Genomic DNA, 22,675 nt, shown 5'->3' with positions numbered 1-22,675 from the left:
CTTGTACCAATTCTGCAACCCTTTCTCCTTCCCCACCCATCAGTTCCTTGCCACCTTCACATACCTTTGCTTCTCTAGTGCTCCAGAAGCTCTTTAGGCCAAGTCTATACTACATCTTACATTGGTATAATTATGTTGCTCAGGGTGTAAAAAAATCCAGACCTCTGAACAACACCATTATACCAATTAGTGCACACAGCATATGTCAATAAGAGAGGCCCTCCCATCATCATAGCTACTGCCACTTATGGAGATGGATTAACTATGCCAACAGGAGAAACTCTCTTATTACCCTAGCAGTGTCTTCCTTCAGTCCTAGAAGAGCCCATTTCCAGGGGTTCTTCAATCCTCAGCTCCAAAAATCTATCTTTGTGATGGGGGGATATAAACACCACACCAGAATGGAAGGGATTAAGGAGTTGCTTTGTGCTGAAGTATCCCTGCTCTGCAGTAGTGGGCAACCCCAGGAAAGGAGCAGATTGTGGAGCTTCTGAGCTCACTGGAAGGGGTCTGGTAGCTAGCAGAGCCTCCATCCTCACAGAAATGGAAGACCAACAACCCCCTATGCTAAAAGGGGAACAGACTGTATCCTATAACTTGTGCTGGAGACCCAGCAAACTTTGGAACAGGACCATCCAGGGTTCCTCTGAAGCAAGAATGGCCAAATATTCTGGGTCACTTCTCAGGGAAGCTGCTGCATGTCAGTTGTTCCAAATAATAGGTAACTTTCCCACCTGAACTGATGTTCATTTAAACCACTGTGAAGATGTAAGAAAAATCAAACTTATCAGTGCCATGTACTAAGAATAAACATTTTAGAACAATACACCTACTAGAGATTCAAGAAAACTAGGGACTAAATCCTACTTTCAATTAAGTCAATGGCAAAGTATCCCCTCCTTCCCTTTGATTCCCATGGAGCAGAAATAGACCATAATAGTGGGGAAAAAAGGAAGAGATGGGATAAAATACTTCCCAGAATGGAAGATTGTCAATTCACGTCTGGGATTGAATCCAAAAGATATCATAGTTATTCTGTTTATCTAAAAAATACCCTGATAATCTGATGTCAGAATTGGAGGGTAAAGGAGAGAGGGAGGGGAAGAAACCACATACTTTTTAAAAAAGTACTAATGAACCCCTTCCCCACACACACTGTTCTTTAACATGATTTTGAATGTGAGAATATTTACAGATAAGGTGACTAAGAGGTGTTAATAATGCTTAGTCTTCTTTTATATTTACAGGGTCTTTATAGTGACACTCCTAATTTAGTACGGCAGCTGATCATAAAACAGTAAGAACAACATGATTATCTTCTCTATATGTACGTGGGTGGAAGATTCTGAAAAATAATTCCAGTTTGAATATGCAAGTAAATTTATGTAAATTGTTGTCATTCACCTGTGTAATCATTTCACTAACAAAATGACATCATAAATTATCCCTATCCAGTCATTCTTCACTATGAGACATGCATGCATATATTTATTCAGAACAAAAAAAATGTCACTTAAGGCTAAGCAAAACTCCTTACCACTCCAATAGAAAAGTAATTATTGATGATGCTATAAGGCACTGGATCTCCTTTCTCATCTTTATCATTGGGTATGACTTCAAATTTCCATCTGTCCAGGAGGATCTCTGTGCTGTTCTCAATGTCTTTCAAGATCTTCATCAGATTCTCACCTTCATATCCTATCAAAAGGTGAACACGATTTTTAATAACTGTAACAAACTCATCTTATCTTCCTCCAACCCTCTCAAACTCCAGTTGTTGGGATATTTTATCTGCATGTATAAAATCTGAGCACAGAATTATATTTTGCTCCATTAGCAATCTTCCAGTAACTATAATTAAGGAAAATGCATATACAGAGCTAACTTTCTATATTCAGCCCATATAACGTTAAAATAACTCCACTGATTTCAGTAGACTTCAGATTTATACTCAGTATTGCTGAGTGCAGTTTAGATCTACTAGTCTGTATTTTCCAGCAGTTACATTATTATATACAGACAACCTCAAGCTAAACTTCGTAACATGTTTATGCTATACTGTCTCAAGATCATCTCATCTGAAGAGGTGGGTTTTGCTCACAAAAGCTCATAATGCTATGTATACATACACACACGCACGCACGTTAGTTTCTAAGGTGCCACAGGACTACTCATACAGACTAAAAAGGCTATCCCTCTGAGACAATTAACCTGTAAATTACGTTCATTTCCAAAAGCGACGAGGAGTCCTGTGGCACCTTATAGACAAACTGAAGTGTAGGAGCATAAGCTTTCGTGGGCAAAGACCCACTTCGTCAGATGCATGTAGTGGAAATTTCCAGAGGCAGGAATAAATATGCAGGCCAGGATCAGGCTGGAGATGACCAGGTGGATCCAATCAAGGAGGATGAGGCCCACTTCTAGCAGCTGATCTGGAGGTGTGAATTCCAAGAGAGCAGAAGCTGCTTTTGTAGTTAGCAAGCCATTCACAGTCTTTGTTTAATCCAGAGTTGATTGTGTCAAACTTAAAGATGAACTGTAGCTCTGCAGTTTCTCTTTGAAGTCTGGTCCTGAAGTTTTTTTGCTGCAGGATGGCTACTTTTAGATCTGCAATTGTGTGTCCAGGAAGATTGAAGTGTTCCCCTACAGGTTTTTGTATGTTGCCATTCCTAATATCAGATTTGTGTCCATTGATTCTTTTACGTAGGGACTGTCCTGTTTGGCCGATGTATATAGCAGTGGGGCATAAGTATACATACAGAGGTTGATGGAGCATAGGCAGTGCCCAAAGAAATTATGGCAGTATGTTGAGGAGTTAAAAGCTGTCACTAAAAGGTCTGTTCATATGTATATGTCATTTGTCAATATTTCCAAAGAGATTCATGGTAACACCACCAAATGCCTGGAAGCCATCCCTAATGGAGAAGGACCGTGATCAGCAGAGTAACTGGACTTCCATATTTTGATAACTTTTGGATGAACTTTTCAGACTGAAGAATTACTTTGCTGTTGGTATGCTCAGCTTCTGACAGCAACAATACAAGTCCCTTCCTTAACAATGGAAATATGTGTTTCTAAACAGAAAGTATCACAGTGATTTTTCTTGAAAATAGAGTTACTTACCATAACCTTAATAAATTGTGGTGTTAGTATAATAAATGAAGTATGGTGTATTCACCTTTGTTTTATGCATCCTCCTTTCACCTTACCAATGTTCACACAGCCTACAACTGATCCTGTGGTAGTATATAGATATCTACTCCTATGAGCAGACTACTCACCTGGTACTTCCGGTAAGTAATTAGGCCCTCGATTAGAGTATGGACTACACAATACATTGTATTGGTTAAAAATGGATTTGATTACCACCTGCTGAGTCTCATCAAGTGACATCCCAGGAAAAGGCGATTGCACTGAACAACTTCACATGCTATTTAGACAAAATAGTTGTTCAGCAGCAACCCTGCATCTATGGCTTTATTCCTTCTCCAAAGGAAGGTTAAGTGCACATACAAAAGCAAATGTGTATTCTAGGTCACCACTAGTGACAATACATATCCACTCTCATAAAATGAGTCAACTTCCTGTTAAAAGTTATAGAAGAAGGTGACCATTATCAACTGTTCTTTTTAGTTCTGCAAATACATCAGCTCTGGGACTCCTTTAAATCTGTAGATAATAGTTGACATGATCAGAGGTAACCACACTACTGATTGGTGCAATCTATTGATTGCTATTGAATATAGCAATCTATGGATTGTTGCATTTGGAATGTGTGTGTCAAAAGCCATTCAAATCCGTACAGTTACATTAGTGATCTATACTTCTATGTAGTGGCATGAAATATTTTTACTATTAATATGGAATGAATAAAGCTAGATATTGCCAGTCTCCACAACCCTATCTTTAGTCCATATGATTCTCCAAGTTCCATAGTCACTTGTTTCACTATTTATACTTCATGCCAGAAGTCTGCATTTTTGAAAAGGCAAAATCACTCACCAGCAATTCAGTTTGCAGAAGTCTCATTTTTTCTCCCATCCTATGGATGGTTCCAGAAAATCAGTGTTATGATGCTGTTTACCAAGGAGGCAAATAATAGTGAAAGAAAAAAAATGTGAGCACTGATTCTTCCTACTATTTGATTAGTAAATTTCAAACTGTTATCTCTCATTCCAGGTGGCATAACTCAAAACAAAGGGGAAAGAGAGAAGGTTGCTGGATGGGAGAAGAGGAGGGACCCTGACAAATTGAATTACAGGTGAGTAATTTTCCATTGTTATTTGTCCCCATCTTCTTCCATCTTGCAGAAGATTCCAGACAATCACCCTATATAGCAGCAGTTCCCAAACTTTTCCAGATGGGGACCCATTTTGACAATTCAGGAAGACTTGGTGACCCAGGGCAATTCAAAAAATGTGTGAATGGCTCCTTAAGAGCCACCTGGGGAGACTCCTGGTGACATTCTTGAAATGTAATGGTGACCCATATTTGGGTCCCGACCCATAGGTTGGGAAACCCTGCTATATAGCAAACTGATGCGTTAGAGGAGGCTGGTTTAGGGAGCTTTACAAGTTATATTTGCCTCTGCTGTTAATGTCCTCCTAGTAGAAGGCACTCACCCTATGTGATAAGTATCTGAGTTGAAAGTGGAAGGCAAGAACCATGTAATGGCTTTGCAGATTTCCACTGAACTTAAGTTAGCCTTTTTGACAAAGGAGAAAGAAATATATCCTAAGCAAAGTGGGCTTTTGCTGACACAAGTAAGTCTTCCTCATCTTTATAAATAAGATCAATAACTGATGTTAGTAAAAAACTGGATGGATGTCAAAGACCTATCCCTTGGTTCATGGGACTAGATGAACCCTGCAAATTTGCAGATATCCACTTAATATCTCCAGGTATTTAGCAGATTTCTACAGATCTTTTTTGAATATGTGGATACCAATTTTGTATTTGTGCAGAGCTCTAATTGTCATGCATTGAAAAGGTATCAGAGAGGAAATTAAAAAGGTGTCAGCCAAGCAGGAGTTGTGTGGATCTCAGCTGTGTGTAAAAACTGGGCGTAGGCACCTACTACTTAGGTGTCTAATTTTTCTGTGGATCTGGGATATAGAGTTTTAAACTCCTCCTCATACTGGTGAGAAAGCAAGAATGCAGAGAGAACACGTGCAATTAGTAAGATGGAAGGAAAATTGAATCTGAGCTGCAGCCCCTGAGGAGATGAAGGCAACTAACCTTGCCAAATCTAAATTATTTTGCTCTATAAGACAAGAGCTGAGATGCATCAGACTCACTGGAAGCTGTAGGAACTCAGCATATCTGAAAATCAAGCTACTTATTTATTACCCACCCTGGAATGGGGATACAAAGATCTGTAAACAGGAACCAATGAAGGATAGAGAAGAGGGGGAAGATAAAATAGTCCCAGTAAATTACTTACATTTTAAGCATAAGGAGAGAAGAAACAGAAAGAAAGGGTAGCAGAAACTAAAGGAGCACCAGAAAGAAGGGCAGCGTTCAGGCTAAAATGATTCAGGGCTGAAGTGGACATCAGCAGATTGGAATCAAATCTCTGGGTCTAGAGACAACAAGGAATCTTAAGAGGTAGAGTGATTAATTCCCTAGTGAGAGAAAGCTTACACAGCTGGATTCCATGAAGGGAGTCTTTCTGATATTCTTTTTGATGTGAGCATGTGCAACTGGTATACAGCCATCATATGGGTGCTTAGTCTTGGCTGACCCCTTCCCATTCTTTTCCTTCTTTTTCAGGTTGTGCTTTCTCTTCTCTTTTCATTCTGCCATGGATGGAAGGCAGTTATCAAAAATGCTGAGAGGAGGATCCCATGCTTCCAGGAGAAAGAGGCAAAGGACATTAAAGGTCTGACTTTACATGTGCTCTAGCTTTCACTATTCTTTGCCTCCTTGCTTCCTGGTACCAACATTGATTGTCTGGAAACTTCTGCGGGATGAGAGAAGAGGCAATAAACAACAAACAACAGTCATATAAAAACAATGAACTACTGAAATTTTGAAAAACAATGAACTATTAGGCATTTGCAGTAACCCCTCTCCCCAAATTTAAGCTTACTACTATACAATGTACTCATCATGTGAATAATTGCAATAAAGACAATAAAAAAGTCAGACAATTTTAAACATTCATGATCATATTGTACTCCCCTCCATTGATATCAATGGAAGTTAATCACAAAATAATAGACCATGGACCTTACTATCTATAAGGAATTTTTATGTGCCATTTAGAGACCAAAATCTAGTTTTACTCCATAGTTTACTTTCCTAATTCATTCTAAGAGTCAAAAGAAATAAAATTGATTTCTCGTTGTCAATGTCACAAGTACATTTTGTCAGCAAAGTCTGTTTCTTTTGTAACATAATGCAACATATTTTAACTTGTGTTTACCTCCTCCCCATCTCAGACACCTTGCTAAATCATTGCCAGTCCCAAGAGGCAAAATAGCAACTGGAGGATGTTTAAGCAAATTTGCTTTCTCTGTGAAGAAAGAAAAACACATAATTAAAGACACAAAAAACTGATAAGCAAAACTTATGTTGTACATGTAATACTTAAAGTTATGGATAAGGTAACTGACTTAGATTTTGATTTAAAGTTCAGTGAAACATGCTTTGTAAAGGAAGCTGTACCCTACCATCCCAAACAGACATTTTATTGGCTTATGTGCAGCCCCTCCATAAAGTCCACTATTCCAGTCTATTAATACATTATTATTTTTACTACTCATACTACTACTATTCCAGGGATTTTTAGCACCCATGAGCATGGTATCTGGTTTAAAACAGAGGTATTCAAATGCTCAGTAAGACTGAACACCATGTTTCCTTTTGCTTTCAGCTTTAACACTTGGCCAAGAAGCAGAATTTAATCAGTTGAGAAGACCTGGGCAAATAATTGAGTCTTATAGATTTTTCTTACAGTGGCCACGTTTATGTTTAATTGTATTTCCACACATAGTAATATCCATTTGAGGATATACCACCCAAAGCATCCTGAAGCCAGCACCCAATAGCTTGGAAAATCAGATTCCAAAATTTAGGATGAGCCCTAATTATCTGAAAAAACAACGAATAGTCTGGTAGCACTTTATAGACTAACAAAACATGTAGCTGGTATCAAGAGCTTTCGTGGGCACAGCTACATGTTTTGTTAGTCTATAAAGTGCTACCAGACTATTCGTTGTTTTTTTTCAATTTACCTGTACAGACTAACTTGGCTACCCCCTAAAGCTCCTAATTATCTGATAAGTCAGAGGTGGGTGATCAGGTCTCTAAGGCTACATATACACTGCACAGTTATTTCGGAATAAGCTATTCCGGAATAGTTATTCCAAAATAGCTTATTTCAAAATTTCACATCTACACTGCAAGGAAGCCTCAAAATTAGTCCAAGGCAGGCTTCCTTAATGTAAATCTGCTTTCTTGATTTAGAGCCCCAGGAGGAATAACTTAGAATGGCCCTGGTGAGGAGCTATTTCAAAATAGCAGAAGTGGAGCATCTACACATGCCTTATTTTGAAATAGCTATTTCAGAATAGGCATTATTCTTCGTGGAATGAGGTTTACCAAAGTCAGAATAAGCCATCCGTTATTTTGAAATTATTTCAAAATAATAGAATTGCTGTGTAGACACTCACATAGTTATTTCGGAATAAGGGCCATTATTCTGAAATAACTTTGTGGTGTAGACACAAGTCAGCCTGGAACTAAAATGTTGAGACCTTTACATATGAAAACCAGTATCTCTAGGCTGGAACATAAGCAGCTTTTGAATCCATATATACCCCTCTTATTGGGTCCGTAAGGAATAAGCATAGGTCCGATAGCCCTGCCTAATCCAAACAAAGTTTCATGATCCAGTCACACCCTTCTCCCTTATGCCAACCAACTGAGGTTAATCACAGGGCGAACAGCCTTTTGTGGCCCTGGGAAATGGAGTAAATTTCACCCAGAAAGAATATTTGAGATATACATATTTCAAGTGCGTAATTACTACAATGACACATCATTTCAAATGAAAGTGCACAAAACGTATTTAGTAGTAATGAACAACACTATTAATCCTAAATTGATATTTGAATAGAATAAACTATCAGCTATTTTATTACACCAGTTGAAGTGCACACTATCAATAATTTTCACCAGAAGTTCACACATCCAGTAGATCTGAGGGGACCACAGTATTATTTTACCAATTTATCATCTGTCATCTTTGCAGAAAGCTTGTGGAGGTTTTGGTATTTACAAGTAGATTTTAAGATTTCAAGATTTTTAGAAAAAAATAAAAGTACAGTACAGAAGTCTCAAATAGCACAGATAAAGATTTGGGATTTTCTCTTGCTTTGATCCAAATTATGGTTCTACTTTTTTATACTGGGGACAGTAGAGATGGGGGGAGAGGCTGAGAGAGGAAAAAGTTTGAACTGAAGAGCATGTATATATCCCAGATCAGATAGTTTCCTAAACTTCATATACATAGCTTGTGGCTTCATAATCTTTTCCTGGTACCAGTGAGCTTGACTGAACGAATGGCTGGTGGATGGGGAGGGGAAGAGAGCTGGGGCTGGCCTAGCCTTGGCCCTGTTCAACGGCGGGGCTGGCCCGAACCTGGCCCAGTGGCTGGGGGGGGGGGAGGGGAGAAAGGGTGGGTGGGCAGGCCAGGGCTGTCATGCCTCAGCCTGGCCCTCCCTGGTGGCTGCGCGGAGAGTTGGGGCTGCTAAGTGTAGCAAGCAACAGGTGCAGCCCCCTCGTATCAATCCAAAGTTTTAAATAAAGCACCTAGCCAACCTGAGGCACTACACAGAGACTTCTGCCATGAACCAACTCCCATCAAAAGTACTTGGTAGGTCACAGAGAGAATACAAGAAAATAGAGAAAGTGAAGATAAGGAGAGGGAACTTGCAAGAACTGGTCTAAACTTTGGAAACGGCTCATGTTAGATTCAGTTTGAAGAAAGGAGATGGAAGTAAAAAAATAAACAAATGCTAACATCCTTAGTCTGAAGATAGCCCAAGTAATATCAGATGGAACACAGGTATTTTAGATGTCCTTAATTATTTTCAATTACAATAACTTTTAAATAGTAATGAATTTCTTGCTTTGAAGAGTCTCATCATCACCATTTTAAGTGACAAAAGTTTTTTGAAATTGCTGGTTCCATAAGATGATAAATGAGATAGACTAGTCTTCTAAAGGGACTTCCAAAATCTAACAGCTCAAGAGTATGTAGAAATAATACTTCTCATTACCTATACAATCCAAAATCCAACCCACTGTTCCATCTCCACCACATGCCAGCACCCGGAAATCAGGAACATCTCGGAAAAAATTTAATCTGCAAAATAATAAATATAATTGTTTAATTTAAATAAACTACACAATGTATAATTGTGTTTCAGTTTTATGATACTTAATCTTTGTGACTTGTGATATAAAAAAGACATACTTCATTTAATAAAAACTGGAAAGTAAAAATCACCTGTATCCAAAATGTTGTTGATTTTTTCTTTTTATTCACTAAATCTAATTGGATTAAAAAAACATTTATTCTTTATTTTTAAATGCTGTAATATTTTCTAAAAAAGAATGGGGAACATTTGAATCAGTTCAAGGAAAGAATGGGGGATTTATGGCTCTAAAATTCTGCATTTGTCCAATTTAAAAAGGGATTTTTACCAGAGGTATGTGATTTAAAAAAGCTTTTTCTTAATCTACTTTGGGACACCTAAACAGTAGCTATACACACTCCTGGACCCAAACCAAAATAAACTAAACCAAAACTTAAAAATAGCTGTAGCTTAATGATCTAAGAATGCCTATGTTCAATGATTCATACTTGCAGCAGCTCTTTTTTTTTAATCACATCATTTATGCTGGTGGTAAAGCTTATTCTTTTTCAAAGCATGAAATCCAAACAATGTTTTGTTCACTCATTAAAAAAATATCCTACCCATACTCAACAAGTCATCAAGTATGTAATTTAGAACTCTTACACATGAAAACACAGGCAGGAAGACACAAATATCATACACTTGTTTATTGTTAAGGGCCCAATTCTGCAATCATCCATTAGTTCTGCAAATAAATGATGGCAGAACAATGCTAAGAAGAAATTGTACATGTCCTAAGTGTTAATGCCCAGATTTAATCTTCAGTTTTGCTTTATAACTGCCCTACAAATACACAAATATAAATAAATATATAATTTACTGATGTATTTTAACATCTCGAAACAGTGAACCTTAATAGTTATACCATGAACTTCACATAATGTTTCTTCTGGCTTTGGATAAATGAAGTATACATATAACCCATTAACTACAAATACAATTTTCAATCCTTCACTAATGGATAATAATAGTTCCCATATGGTTCCCATATGGTTTCACTCAAACACAGTAACAGTCATCATTGTAAATAAAGAATTGGATGGATTTGCTAACATAGCTTGAAGGAAGGTATAAATATAGTCTATCAAAATTTCTTTAGTCAGTTAGCGTGTTACTTGCACCTATAGCCTCCAATTCACAGAATAGATTTTTAAATTTTTTGACAGAAAATATTAGACCTGATTCTTTTTTATACAATGTCCCCTTAACACCATTGTGACAGTATAAAATGGTCTTAAAGTGGAATTAAATTTACACTTATTTAAAAGCCTCTGTAAACTGTCAGAACAGTAAAATGAGCCTTACTGTATACAAGAATCACACCTATTATTCTTATCTTGATCATAAAATTGTCCAATTGCCATTGCTTTACATATAATAGCCACTTATACATAAAATAGAAAATGTTTAATTTATAGTAGATCTACATTTTAAAAAAATGTACATTTGTATTTTTCAGCCCTTTTTATTCTCTATGCTCACTTATGCCACCATTGTATAAAAATACAACCAAGGAAAATTCATTATGTTGATTATATAATGGAATTTTAAAAACTGCATAAAAGATAGTTGATAAAGACTAAACATATACAAACAGGACTGTTTATATGCCAATAATATGCTTTTTACCACAGTACAACATACATGCAAATCATATTGCAAGCATATTGTTAACTACTCTGGGCAAATATCCATTACATGACTTAACCCCAGAGAAATCAGATCTCTAAAACCTGTACACTCAAGGTATTCTGAGATCCGTACATTCATGGTAAATAAACAGGATGGTTTTACAGGTGGAGGGATAATAAAAGAATACTGAACCAACAAACATGTTAAAACTCAAAAATACTCTCTAAAACTACTTTTCTTTACAATTTAGTATAAGGCACACGCAGTAGAACCTCGAAGTTACAGGAACAGAAATTGTCCATAACTTTGCATAGAACATTATCGTTGTTCTTTAGTTTACAACTGAATATTGACTTAATACAGCTTTGAAACTGTGCTATACAGAAGAAAAATGCTGATTTTAGCTATCTTAATTTAAATGAAAGAAGCACAGAAACAGTTTCCTTACCTTGCCTTTTTTTAAAATTCCCTTTATTTTTTAGTAGTTTAACATAGTACCATACTGTATTTGCTTTTGTTTGTTTATTTCTGCTGCTGCCTGATTGCCTATTTCTGGTTCCAAATGAGGTGTGTACAAGACTGATCAGTGCATAACTTGGAGGTTCTACAGCATAGATTTTATCTACACTTATTTCAGATGACCTGTATAGCTCTCATGTCTTTGTAACTTTTAAGTAACGTAACCCACTATCTTAGTGACGCACAGAAATGCAGTTGGCATTTTTATATTGCTGCAGTATATAGATGGGGACAGAGGGAAAGATGAAGAAAACTCACCCTTGGCATTACATTAATTTTTTAGAGTAAATTAGAGATTTTAGCAGGTTTCCACTGAAGCAAGTATAACCCCATGGCTCGCTCCCCTTTCCAGGTGATCTCTGCCACTTACTCACTTCTCCAGGCACAGAATCCTGGAATTAACTGACTAACCCAACTGATGTATCTTTTCTGTCCAATTCATCATTAAACTCTCAAACCAATCATCCATAGAGAAGAACAGAAAGACATAGCAATTAGGTTGTTGAAATATTGACTTCTTAATTATATTTACCATGCCATACAAAAACTGGATGCCAACATGGAAATCAGTGCCTGAAATTGCTTATTTTCTGGACACTGTTCTATGAATGGGAAACGAAACACAGATTTTTCTCCCCGTCCAGACTGCCAAAGCTGGCTCTAGTTGGCCATGTAACTGGACAGCTCACACTCTATCCTCATTATAGCACTCAGTTCACTTATGCTGAAAAGACACTATTCATGAGATGATAATTACAGGAAATCACTCTAATGAAATCATTTTAATTAAACATGCAGTTTATTACAGTGAGGGGCAAAATATTCCTCTCCTGAGGACTATATTTTAATGTGAGAAGATTAACTGGTATGTGGGTGCCAAGCAGCTGAACAGTTGAAAAATACTGATTTTCAGACTACACTGTCTTGCAACTCAAGTGTACAACAGTTTTCAACACAACAGTTTAGAGAACTAACTTAACAATGTATTTGCAAATATAAGACCTCAAATCTGTCAGTGCATTGTGAATGAGGTGATCTTTGCACTTGTATGTAACCCCACTTAAAGTCAAGAGATTCCATAGAAGTGAAGGCTTCCGCTCATGTAGAATGCATTTTAAAGTCAGGGCCTAAATTCATATTTTGGTGGCCAACATAAGGCATCCAAGTTGCACATGTTGGCCAGTGACTAAAGTGGATATTATACCATGAATGTACTATAGGTTTTCCTTAAATCAGGTTTGTGGACCTATTTAGAAGTCATCACATAAAATAAAATAGTACGGGGTAATATCTGCTAATTAGTGATACACCATCAGTCAAACATGGACATAAAAGGATAACTGTGATATAGAATTGGTGAGCTACATTTGAGTGTAATTCATTTAATTTCTGAGTCCAAACTCACAGTAAAGACACACTGTACAAATATGTATTTAAAAAGAAACCACATATTATAATTAGCTCACAATCTAAGTTAATGACATGACAGAAGAGGTGGATGAAACAAGAATGAGTGGGAAGAGGAAAACTGAGTTAACAATTGTATGAACACATTGCATATAGATTAGGTGTGTAAACAATGTAACTCACAACCTGCCTAGCAATTAACACAGTGATCTATACATATCACAGCAGGAGTCAGGATAAAAAAAGGATTTATTAAAATCAAAATATCACTTTTGGATAGATGTTTATAACTCATTGAAGAAAGCACAGGGTTGCTTGTGAGAGGATATGAATGCCTTAAGGCTGGAATGAAGATAGTGGTTAATGATGCATTAATTGATGAGTCTGACTGGTAGAGTGCAACTCAGTTGTAAAATGCTTAAAGGTGAAGATGCTCAGTTTTTACTTATATTTGATACAATGGAGAAAAGGAACAAGTGGAGGGTCTCAAAGAGGACGGTAACAGATTTGAAGCAACAAGTCAGATGATTTTGTCAGTAACTTTTTGAATGGACTCAAGAGTAAAAAAGTACAGTAGTGAGGCCAAAGACAAGGAGATTTCAGACTGAGTTCCAAAAAATACCAAAAACCCTAGATGGAAGGTTTAGCACTCTGGACAGAAAGCGTGGCTCATGATTCTGTTAAAAATAATATAAACAATACAGTTGTCAGGTAACACAGGATTATGCACTGCATATATGTGCACTTAATTTTACATATACTCCTTTCTTTTATTGAACGGGATAAACAAGTTGTTGAAAATATACACATATAGACAAGGTTTAAGTTACACCCATTACCATTTATTCTGAGTCTTTATCCACTTGTATTATATTTTTATGGTTTTCATTATGAAAGCACCAGGGGCCTCAGGACGTTACTGATTTTCTTTGAGTAAAACATAACACTTTTTGAAAGTAGGAGTGCTTAAGAAAAATCATGGACTCACAATTTTGTTAAGAAAGCTGTGCACCACCACCTGTACTTGGCAACTTTTGCCTTCTGAGAAACTGTTCTGGAACACACATCTACTTGTCTGAAAGCCTCCATAGAACCCTGGATGTGTAACAGCACAATAAGTATGAACACACTGGGATAATGGATTTCAATAATCAAGGAAAAACTGTCAGTCTCAAAATAGCTCTGTCATTTGTGAAGTAACAAAGGTCAAATTGCTATAGATTTCCCACTTCACTATAGAGAAAGTTGTGGAGATTCATGCTGCAGTCTTATGCTGTCTTTAAGTGGATGGAAGGGAAAGTTTTTGTGGAACAAATGTGTATGAATTCCTAAAAATGACACTGTATCAAATTAAGTGCTTAAGTCAGTTAACACAAGTACAGTTTTTGTGGACATAATTCCCATTTTCAGGTATAAAATTATATAAATTAGACATTTCAGATAAAGCACTTAAAGTAATGTGGAGTCTTTTCAGATGGAGAAAGTCTTTGAGAAATGGTGACCTCTCTACAGTGTTATGTGGGTCTACAGTCCAACTCCCATTCAGCCAACTATTATTTACGTCTCTGTAAGGTGAATGATGACTGAATTTCAGATTCTTCGAGATCATTAAATCCACAATAACAGTTGTTGACAGAAGAAGAAGGCTCCTATAGAGATATAACAACCAAACACGGGAACTCTTTTCAAGGCTAAAAACACAGGTGCTAGTCACAAATTACACAATGTATCAGCCTGGCAATTTTCATGTCACTTTGTTAACTGTGGCAGTCTATAACTGTGCAGTACCTTTTTTACTTGTATTCTGCTGCAGCTTTTACAAGGTTTCTCTAGTGCACCCTTATCTTTCCGCTCCCAAATGAAGAATTTCTACACCATTAATCAATGCCAATGCTTAGAACACAGTGCTACTCCTAAGCTGAGCGGCAGTTGATTTTGGAACCCTGCAGTTGGTCTTTGATGAGAAACTAATGTCTCCGAATCAAATGTGGTATGATTTGTTTATTGACATCATGCACATATTTTTATCTACACTATGTACATGAGCCCTCTCAATCAAACTGAGACTGACCCAACAGCACACAACCTGGGAAATTATATCTTATCCAGTCAGAGAAGCCAGAAGGATGTCATAGACTGGGACGTAGACAGCTATACCTAGTAGTCAGAACAGTGGTGGTCAGGAGCCAGGAGCCAGATGTCAGAAAAAGAGAAAATCAGGAGTCAAGTCTAGGTCAGAGCCAGAGCCAGTAGTCAGGGGAGGAGTGAAGAAGCGAGGATCTGAATGAAACAAGGCTAGAGGACATGAACTGGGAACAGGACAGGAAGGCAAGAATCAGGAACAAGGCAGGGCTCAAGAGTCAGGCAAGAAGACATTATTCAGTGTAGCAGCCAGCCAGAGATTCACCTAAAACAACTTCCTGTGCTTCTTTCTGGCTTAAATAACAAATCTGAGCCACCAGAAGTTTCCTACAATAGATAACTTGGTGCATGGTATCTCTAGTGAGCTCTGGTGCACTAGCACACACTCTCTGCTGGTATAAGCAATTGGTGGGGTAGTAGCTTAAGTCTGGCAACTACCAGGTTACCTGTGTTTGAGACTCCTGATCCTTCCCATGGGACCATCTGCCTGTGTCCTGATCCTTTCACATCTCCATCCAACCTGTACACTGCAATATCCCAGTCAGGATACAGAGATTCAACCCACTGATCTCTACAAACCTGTTACTATTCAGCAGAATCATTATCATATGTACAGTATCAGTTCTAAAAGTTTCAATCTTCTTCTGAAATGCTCTGCTGAAAAGGAGAGAATTGGTGGAGAAAGCTGAATCTGCTATTTCCAGAAGTTATTTAAACTTTTCAAAAATTATAGCTACAGGATTCCACTAATGGGCTTACCCTGTCTCTATCTCTATCAGGGCTGAGGATACATTGGTACTGCAGCAACTCAGTTCTGTGGGTGGACCTTCTATCACAATATGTGTTGGGGAAAGGCTTTGGGCATTCCATCATAGAGATAGAGGTGTGGCTGAGGGATCCAGCCAGTGGGTTCTAGTTGCTTTCACAGGATGCTACAGCATCAGACCCACTCTGCAATCTGGGTTTTTCCTACTCTCTGGTTCCCCTGCATATTTGTTCAGTGCTCTTAACACCACAAAGATTCACAGGGCAAATAAATTCAAAATTTTCAACTAATATTAACTGAACAGAAAACAACTAAAGTGCACAGTAATAATAGAAACATTACAGATTTACAGTAAATGTATCTGAAGTGAAATGCAATGCTCAGTAAAATAGTCCCAAGAGATAAAAAAAAATGGTGATCATGAAAAGTGTGAATAAATAATTTTAAATTAATATTTATATTGTATTTATATAGAGCTTTCATATTTAGTAATAGTGGTGGGAAGTGTATTCTTCATTGTGTATACTTCTGTCCATATTTCCCATTACTTGAAATGAAATATGTGGTTGAAATTTAATAAGTGTAAAGCTTTGACTGACAATTTAATATAATTTGTTTATGTTTAATAAAATGCCTACAAACAAAAAATGGGGAAATGAGTCTGAAAATGGGTTTATTCAACTGTCTGGAGTTTCATACAACCTGTAAAAGGGACAGATTATACATATAGTCTACACACTATTGCCTGATGCAAAAAAGTTGGTAAAAGATACCTGGAAACATATGATTATTCATTTCTATAGAATAAATATTTTAAAAAATATTAATTAATAAAATGCAATGTCTATTTGAAAATGGATTAGAAATTCCTTCAAAGAAACACTGAGTAAAACAGTTAGTTTCTAATTAGAAGAGAAAGTTTGTAAAAAAAACCCTAAAAATCCACTGTTATTTTTCAAAGAGAGATGGTGTTTAAATTTGAAACTCTCAGTTTAGAGCTGTGAGTCTGCATTTAATACTGCCCTCTTGTGCTGATATCACAAATTATCTGACAATGTTACAAAGTAAAATATAAACTACAATTACTCTACAGTACACAGGGGCTCTAGATTCAGTTTGATTTAAGTCTCAATTATATTAACAAAATAAATTAAGTTTGAAGATAGCTATTTCAGTAGCTTTAAAAATTGTTAAGTTGGAACTCAATCTGAAGCATATGGTCTGCATGATCATGCAGTTCAGAGAATGGTACAGGGTGCTCCTTATGCCCTTGTAAGATTTAGGAATAACCTCTGATACAACATGCTATAATTTCCCAATCTATTAATTCATTATTTGGTCAACGCTCCAAGGTAGGTTAATGAAACACGCGCACGCACGCACGCACGCACACATGCTCACACGCAGCCCTCAAAGCATTAAAAGCAAAAATGCAAAACCTGCCATCACATGAGATGCAGGAGAATATCATAGGCAAGAAAAAATATATCATAGGTCCCATTGTTTCAAGATCCTTCACTATATTTTCTTCATTTCACATATTTTAAATTTCTGTTTTCCTTGAAGACATAGAGAAAACACAATGTAATACATCTTGAAAATCCAAATTTTTAAAATAGCAAATTTGACATGTCCTCACTTGCACCAATTATACAGCAATATAAAACTGCAATGATATTAATGGATTTACACCGTATTTAAACTGGTATAAAAAGAGATTCAAGCTCTGTGTAGTTAGCCTTCATAACGTTAGCAGCAATGTCAGAAACTCTTAACGATACCATTCTTCTAAATGTAGTTGGTCGTTTGCTACCCATTTTTCTCCTTCCTTTGGGAGCCTGTTATAAATGGAAGAAGCAAGGAAGGGACATGCTGGGGGTGGAGTGGCGTATCAGTGGGAATGCTGTACCCAGCATAACCTAAACCCTAAGGATGTTTAATTTAATCACCATGTTTGACCCCTGGTGGTCCCAGGAACTACGAAATGAGTAGCTGCCTTAGGGTCAGTGTCACTTTTGGGGGGAAAATATGCCATAGTTAGGAGCCAGAAGGAAACATTTCTATGACAAGTGACTCTTTGAAGTTTCTCAGATATATTAAACATGGAAGGTAGTCCTGGGGAGGATGCAGAGTGTAGATTCAACACTGTTCAGTGGGCTATCAATACCACTTATATGATGTGTAGTTTTATATAAATACATACTCATATAAGGTGTCATTTCTGCTGTTAATATACAAATATATGCTGTTGACACATTCAAAATATACCATATAAGTATATCAGACTGCTTATTTAATTATGCAGTATTTTATTAAATGAGTTCCTGGTAATGCTATTAGCCTTTGACTTACCCTGGCATCGGTCCATTTCCAGCAAGACTGTAAACTTGACGAGGATTTAAAAGGTACTGAAATTTTCTGTAAATTCTGCAGAAGCAAAAAAGTTAGAAGAAAAGTGTTTACTAATTTTTAAAACAAGTAAATTATGCTTTCATATTTTAAAAAACAAAACAAAACAAATGGAAAATTTGGATAGAAGAATTTTAGGAGTTAGTATATGTTGTACCTTAATACATTTAACAATTTAAGATAAAATCTCACATTCTGGCAATAACTCAAATCAAATATATGATTGTTTCTGTTACAATGTAGATAGCTCTGTAGATGTGCACAGAGATTTGCAGATATAGCAGAAAGATAAGGTTCTTGCCGTATAGTCAAATACAGACTATAAAAACAACAGGTGAGCAAAGTTGTCAGGAGAGGTATGGTGACAAAACAAGGGATGAGCAAAAAAAAAAAAAAAAAAAAAAAGCATCAAATTTTAGAATAATTATTTATACCTGCAATTATTGGCACAAAATTACAGGAATAATTGATTGTGGATGCAAATACTAGCATTTAGACACCTGACTATTTGATTTGATGGTGCAATCGAATGGCAAAGTAGCTGTGTTTTTACCCATAAAAAATTACAAAATTATTTTTATTTTACCCAGTGTTTTATATATGGTGATTTTGGATTGTAAGCACTTGAACTGCTATGTTCAGATAGTTAATTTAAAATATGGGGAGCACCTGATAGGGCAGGCTGATCCAGAAATAGGAATGAGCATTTAAAAAGGGTATGGAGTCATTATTAAGAGACAACATTAAAATAACATTGCTGAGAAGAGGGTACACAGAGAGCAACAGGGTAGGAGGAAAGCAGACCAGAGATTTATTAGGCAGTCATGAAGAGACTTAAAAATATGGACTTAGTTAAAACTAAGCATATTTTCTACTAATGTTAATGTCAGAATAGGACTTTCTGATATATTTACACAAAATTTTTTCATATCCCATAACAAAAATAGCCATAAGAATATTTATTCAGATAAAACAAATTTCAAAAAGTTAGCAACACATTTTTTTATTGTAAGCTCTTTAGGACTGGCACCATCTTTTTGTTGTGTGTCTGTTCATGATTAGGGGTTTTAAGAATGATGATAATAAATAAATCCATAACAAATAACAATCATTGTTTGTTAAAAATTAAGATTGTCGGTCTCCTAAAAATAGGATACATGTTTTGTTTCACAATATTGATTGTTTATATAATTCCTAGTAATGACAACAACAGATAAAATTGTTTCCTTGTCATTCTTTTCCACTTCTCACTCAGGAATGAGCAAAGACCTTATGGAGTCACCCTCTGCCACAGTGACTAGAATCTATCATACTAATCTGAGTTCATAAAGCCTTTCCTACTTGTAATTTAAACATATATTTCCACAGAATAATTTACAGTTTTGAATAACACATTTTTAATACTGTATTAATTTGTTCACTGTAGTCTCGCTTCTTTATCTACTTCTTTTTAAAGGTCTCTGTTTAGTATTTTTTTCCACTCTGTACCATTTTCATCTTGTTTTTCCATTAGATTTTTCCTCTCTGCTCCTTTATCCACAGATGTTCCCCTAAGCAAAATGGGAATCTAATAACATCTGAACTGAACTTTTGAACTTACGATGTTTGAATGATTTCAAATTAGAAAAAAGCAAAATTGCCTGTACATAATCTTGATGTACTTTTTTGTAATAAATGTATAATTTACTGGGTAGGAGAGGGAAAAGCTATATATAAATAAACCTCTTCAATATAGTCATGTAAAGATGACCATATTTTAAGAATTTCTTCAAATTACTGATATGTTATCAATGCTTGTCAGTCCCTTGAAAAAAATCACCTCACCCACTCTCATTCACTCACATTACTACTGCCTTGGTGCCAGTCACGAGAGAAAGGCCAATGTGTGTTACTGGCTTCATTTTGCAGATGCGTAGACTACTCTGAATTATCATTATGTTTACTAACCTAGACATGTGACAGGTGGATTTTAAAATGCTGTCTATCATTTCACAAACATTATCTATAAAGGAGTACAGTCTCTTATTCATGAGAAGGCAAAATATTGCACTTTTAATTTGATGGCTGATGTACATATGTGGCACTACTCTCTGACGGACAGAATTGCTCCTAAGAGAGCACCGACCTAGCATAGGCAGTAGTCCAGTTAGAACCCAGCAGTCAATCACTCTTTCAATGTTTGCTGTTAGACCTGTACTACTTAATTAACTAATTAAATATTAATTAGACCATGGACTAGGAGACACTGACCCTTCAGCCTGCTGGTTAGGGCATATCACCGGTGCTCTCTAAATGTTCATACATTAGCTATTTGGGGTCAAGACTCATTACTGAATGATTTTGGTAATGCTGATTTTAACTACTATCTGTACAGTTCATAGTGTGTCAAGTGATATTCGTACTCAATATTTCCACCACACTAATAATCTTCACCCTATCACATTGTAACATGGAGAGTGCAAACTAGAGAATATTCTTATCACTGCCCTCTTACTTGAACATATCTACTGGCTGGGAAAGTATATGCTCAAGTCAGCATCAGCCCACACATGCTGCTTTCTATTAGAATACTCAGATTTTAATAAATTACATATTTATATATGTTACTCTTTGTGCAAAAGCCAGAACTCATGAATTATTAATTTCAGTTCATATGTCCACCAAGGAGAAGGAAGAAATTGCCTGTAAATATTTCCCTTCATGCTAAACTGTAACTGGCTGAAACAATGTGAGTGGTATGCTCATGACTGGGAAATGGAATTTAAAAATTTCTCTGCCCGTCTGATATGCACAAAAGTAAACAACATAATTATGCCGACAGTTCTGTTCAAAGAATTTGCTTTTATATGTACAGGAGGAGAATAAGGGCACCCAGCCTTGTGAATGGGGTTGAGGGAAAGGTTTTGCAGGCAGAATCAGGAGGCAGAGTGGTAGGTAGCACCACTACACATAGCCTGTTGAAGCAGACTACTAGGTTGGGTTGGGTTGACTTTCTTGGGACTGAAATCAAGCCTTTATGATGATTGACTGGGAAGATTTCATGCTGGTTATTTGCAATCAATTACCCTCCTTTGACACAAGAAGCCATAAATTATTGTTGATAACATTTGTATGGGTTATGCCTGTGACTAGCTATTTCACTAAAGTTGCCTAATTTTTCTTTTCCCTGGAGCACACTTAGATGGTAGTTGTAGACAATTACATTTTTACTCTAATAATCTCTCCAGTGGTTCTGTTCTGTCCCCCTTCCCCAATAGGAATTAGGAGAGACCATTGGGGACATGATGAATTAAATGGGCTGTCGTGTCTTAGAATACAGATACCATTCTGCATCACCATTTGATTAGATCCAGAAAGAACAACTGATCAGCCTTCTCAGTGTCTAGCCCTCACTGGGGAATGACTGAAATAGGCCAAATTAAGGTAATGTTAATGTTCTGGGAGCAAGGGAGAGTGGAGAGAAATGACAGATCATATTTACTTCTTCCCTTGACTAACAACTTGGGGGTGCTATTGTTCCTTTGATGCTTTTGGACATAAAAATGGCAGCAGTGCCCAAGAATGCTTTATTTAGCATCTGACTAGAAGACTGTAACCTAGCCTTCTGAGGGTGTCAAGGCCAGATTTAGACATTGACTCTACAAGCACCATACTGACTCCTGAAGTTGAACAATGACACTATAATCTCAGCTTTAGTTGAAAGTAAAATGATATTTCTAGCACTTGTGACTGAAATAAATCTTGAAAATATAACTTCAGAGTAACAGAGACAGTGATTTCTATGAGAGTTTGCAAGCATCTTGACATTAATAATTTCATGAGGACTCAGCTGCTCCATCCATTGTCCTGTGAGTTAACTGTCAAACTTGCTGCTTTGCAGGACCCAGCAGACACAGCTTTGGAAAATAAGTTGGAGATTGGAAGGGACACCCTTGCCATCATTCCATCATGGCTTTGTTGGGGTAGTGACATGACTAAGTTATGCTTACACACATGCTTAACTTAACACACATGAATCATCCCATTAAAACCAATGTGACTATTGACATATATAAAGTTAAGCGCATACATAACCATTTGCAGGATCAGGACTCAATATTTTTAACCCATTCATTCTAATCCATCAATTTTGTAGTCCTTATAATACTGGACCATTGTTTCTTATTGTTCATTATACAGGTAGAGTACAAGGGTACATTTACATCAGAACAAAAAGCTTGTCTATTGCTTTGAATATAACAATAGCATAACTGGTTAACTATTATGGGAATTATAAAGAAAATTATTAAAATAATTAGTAGAAGAGATGAAAGCTCAAATTAAATCCTATACGTAAATCACTGGTTTTGATTAATATTTGGAGTTTTGAAGT

The 22,675-nt window shown here is 36.6% G+C and overlaps 1 protein-coding gene and 1 long non-coding RNA gene across 2 annotated transcripts in view; one reads left to right on the top strand and one right to left on the bottom strand.

The window, feature by feature from the left end:
- Window positions 1–22,675, bottom strand: part of DGKB (diacylglycerol kinase beta) — a 492,141-nt gene that overhangs the window by 270,240 nt on the left and 199,226 nt on the right. The window contains exons 16-19 of the mRNA XM_075922292.2: window positions 18,247–18,321; window positions 9,288–9,373; window positions 6,428–6,517; window positions 1,538–1,698 (exon numbers count right to left, since the gene is read on the bottom strand). Coding sequence (XP_075778407.1) covers window positions 1,538–1,698; window positions 6,428–6,517; window positions 9,288–9,373; window positions 18,247–18,321 — 412 coding nt within the window. The remainder of the gene's footprint in view (window positions 1–1,537; window positions 1,699–6,427; window positions 6,518–9,287; window positions 9,374–18,246; window positions 18,322–22,675) is intronic.
- LOC149525425 (uncharacterized) lies at window positions 3,179–6,418 on the top strand. Its single transcript, XR_016348961.1, has 3 exons — window positions 3,179–3,293; window positions 4,180–4,261; window positions 5,773–6,418. It is a non-coding gene; the product is annotated as an uncharacterized LOC149525425 (long non-coding RNA).

The sequence above is a fragment of the Pelodiscus sinensis genome, chromosome 2, assembly GCF_052426305.1.
Source record: "Pelodiscus sinensis isolate ZL-2025 chromosome 2, ASM5242630v1, whole genome shotgun sequence".
NCBI classification, from domain to species: Eukaryota; Metazoa; Chordata; order Testudines; family Trionychidae; genus Pelodiscus; species Pelodiscus sinensis.
Note: the sequence above shows the minus strand (reverse complement) of the source record. Positions and strands in the feature narration are given on the sequence as shown.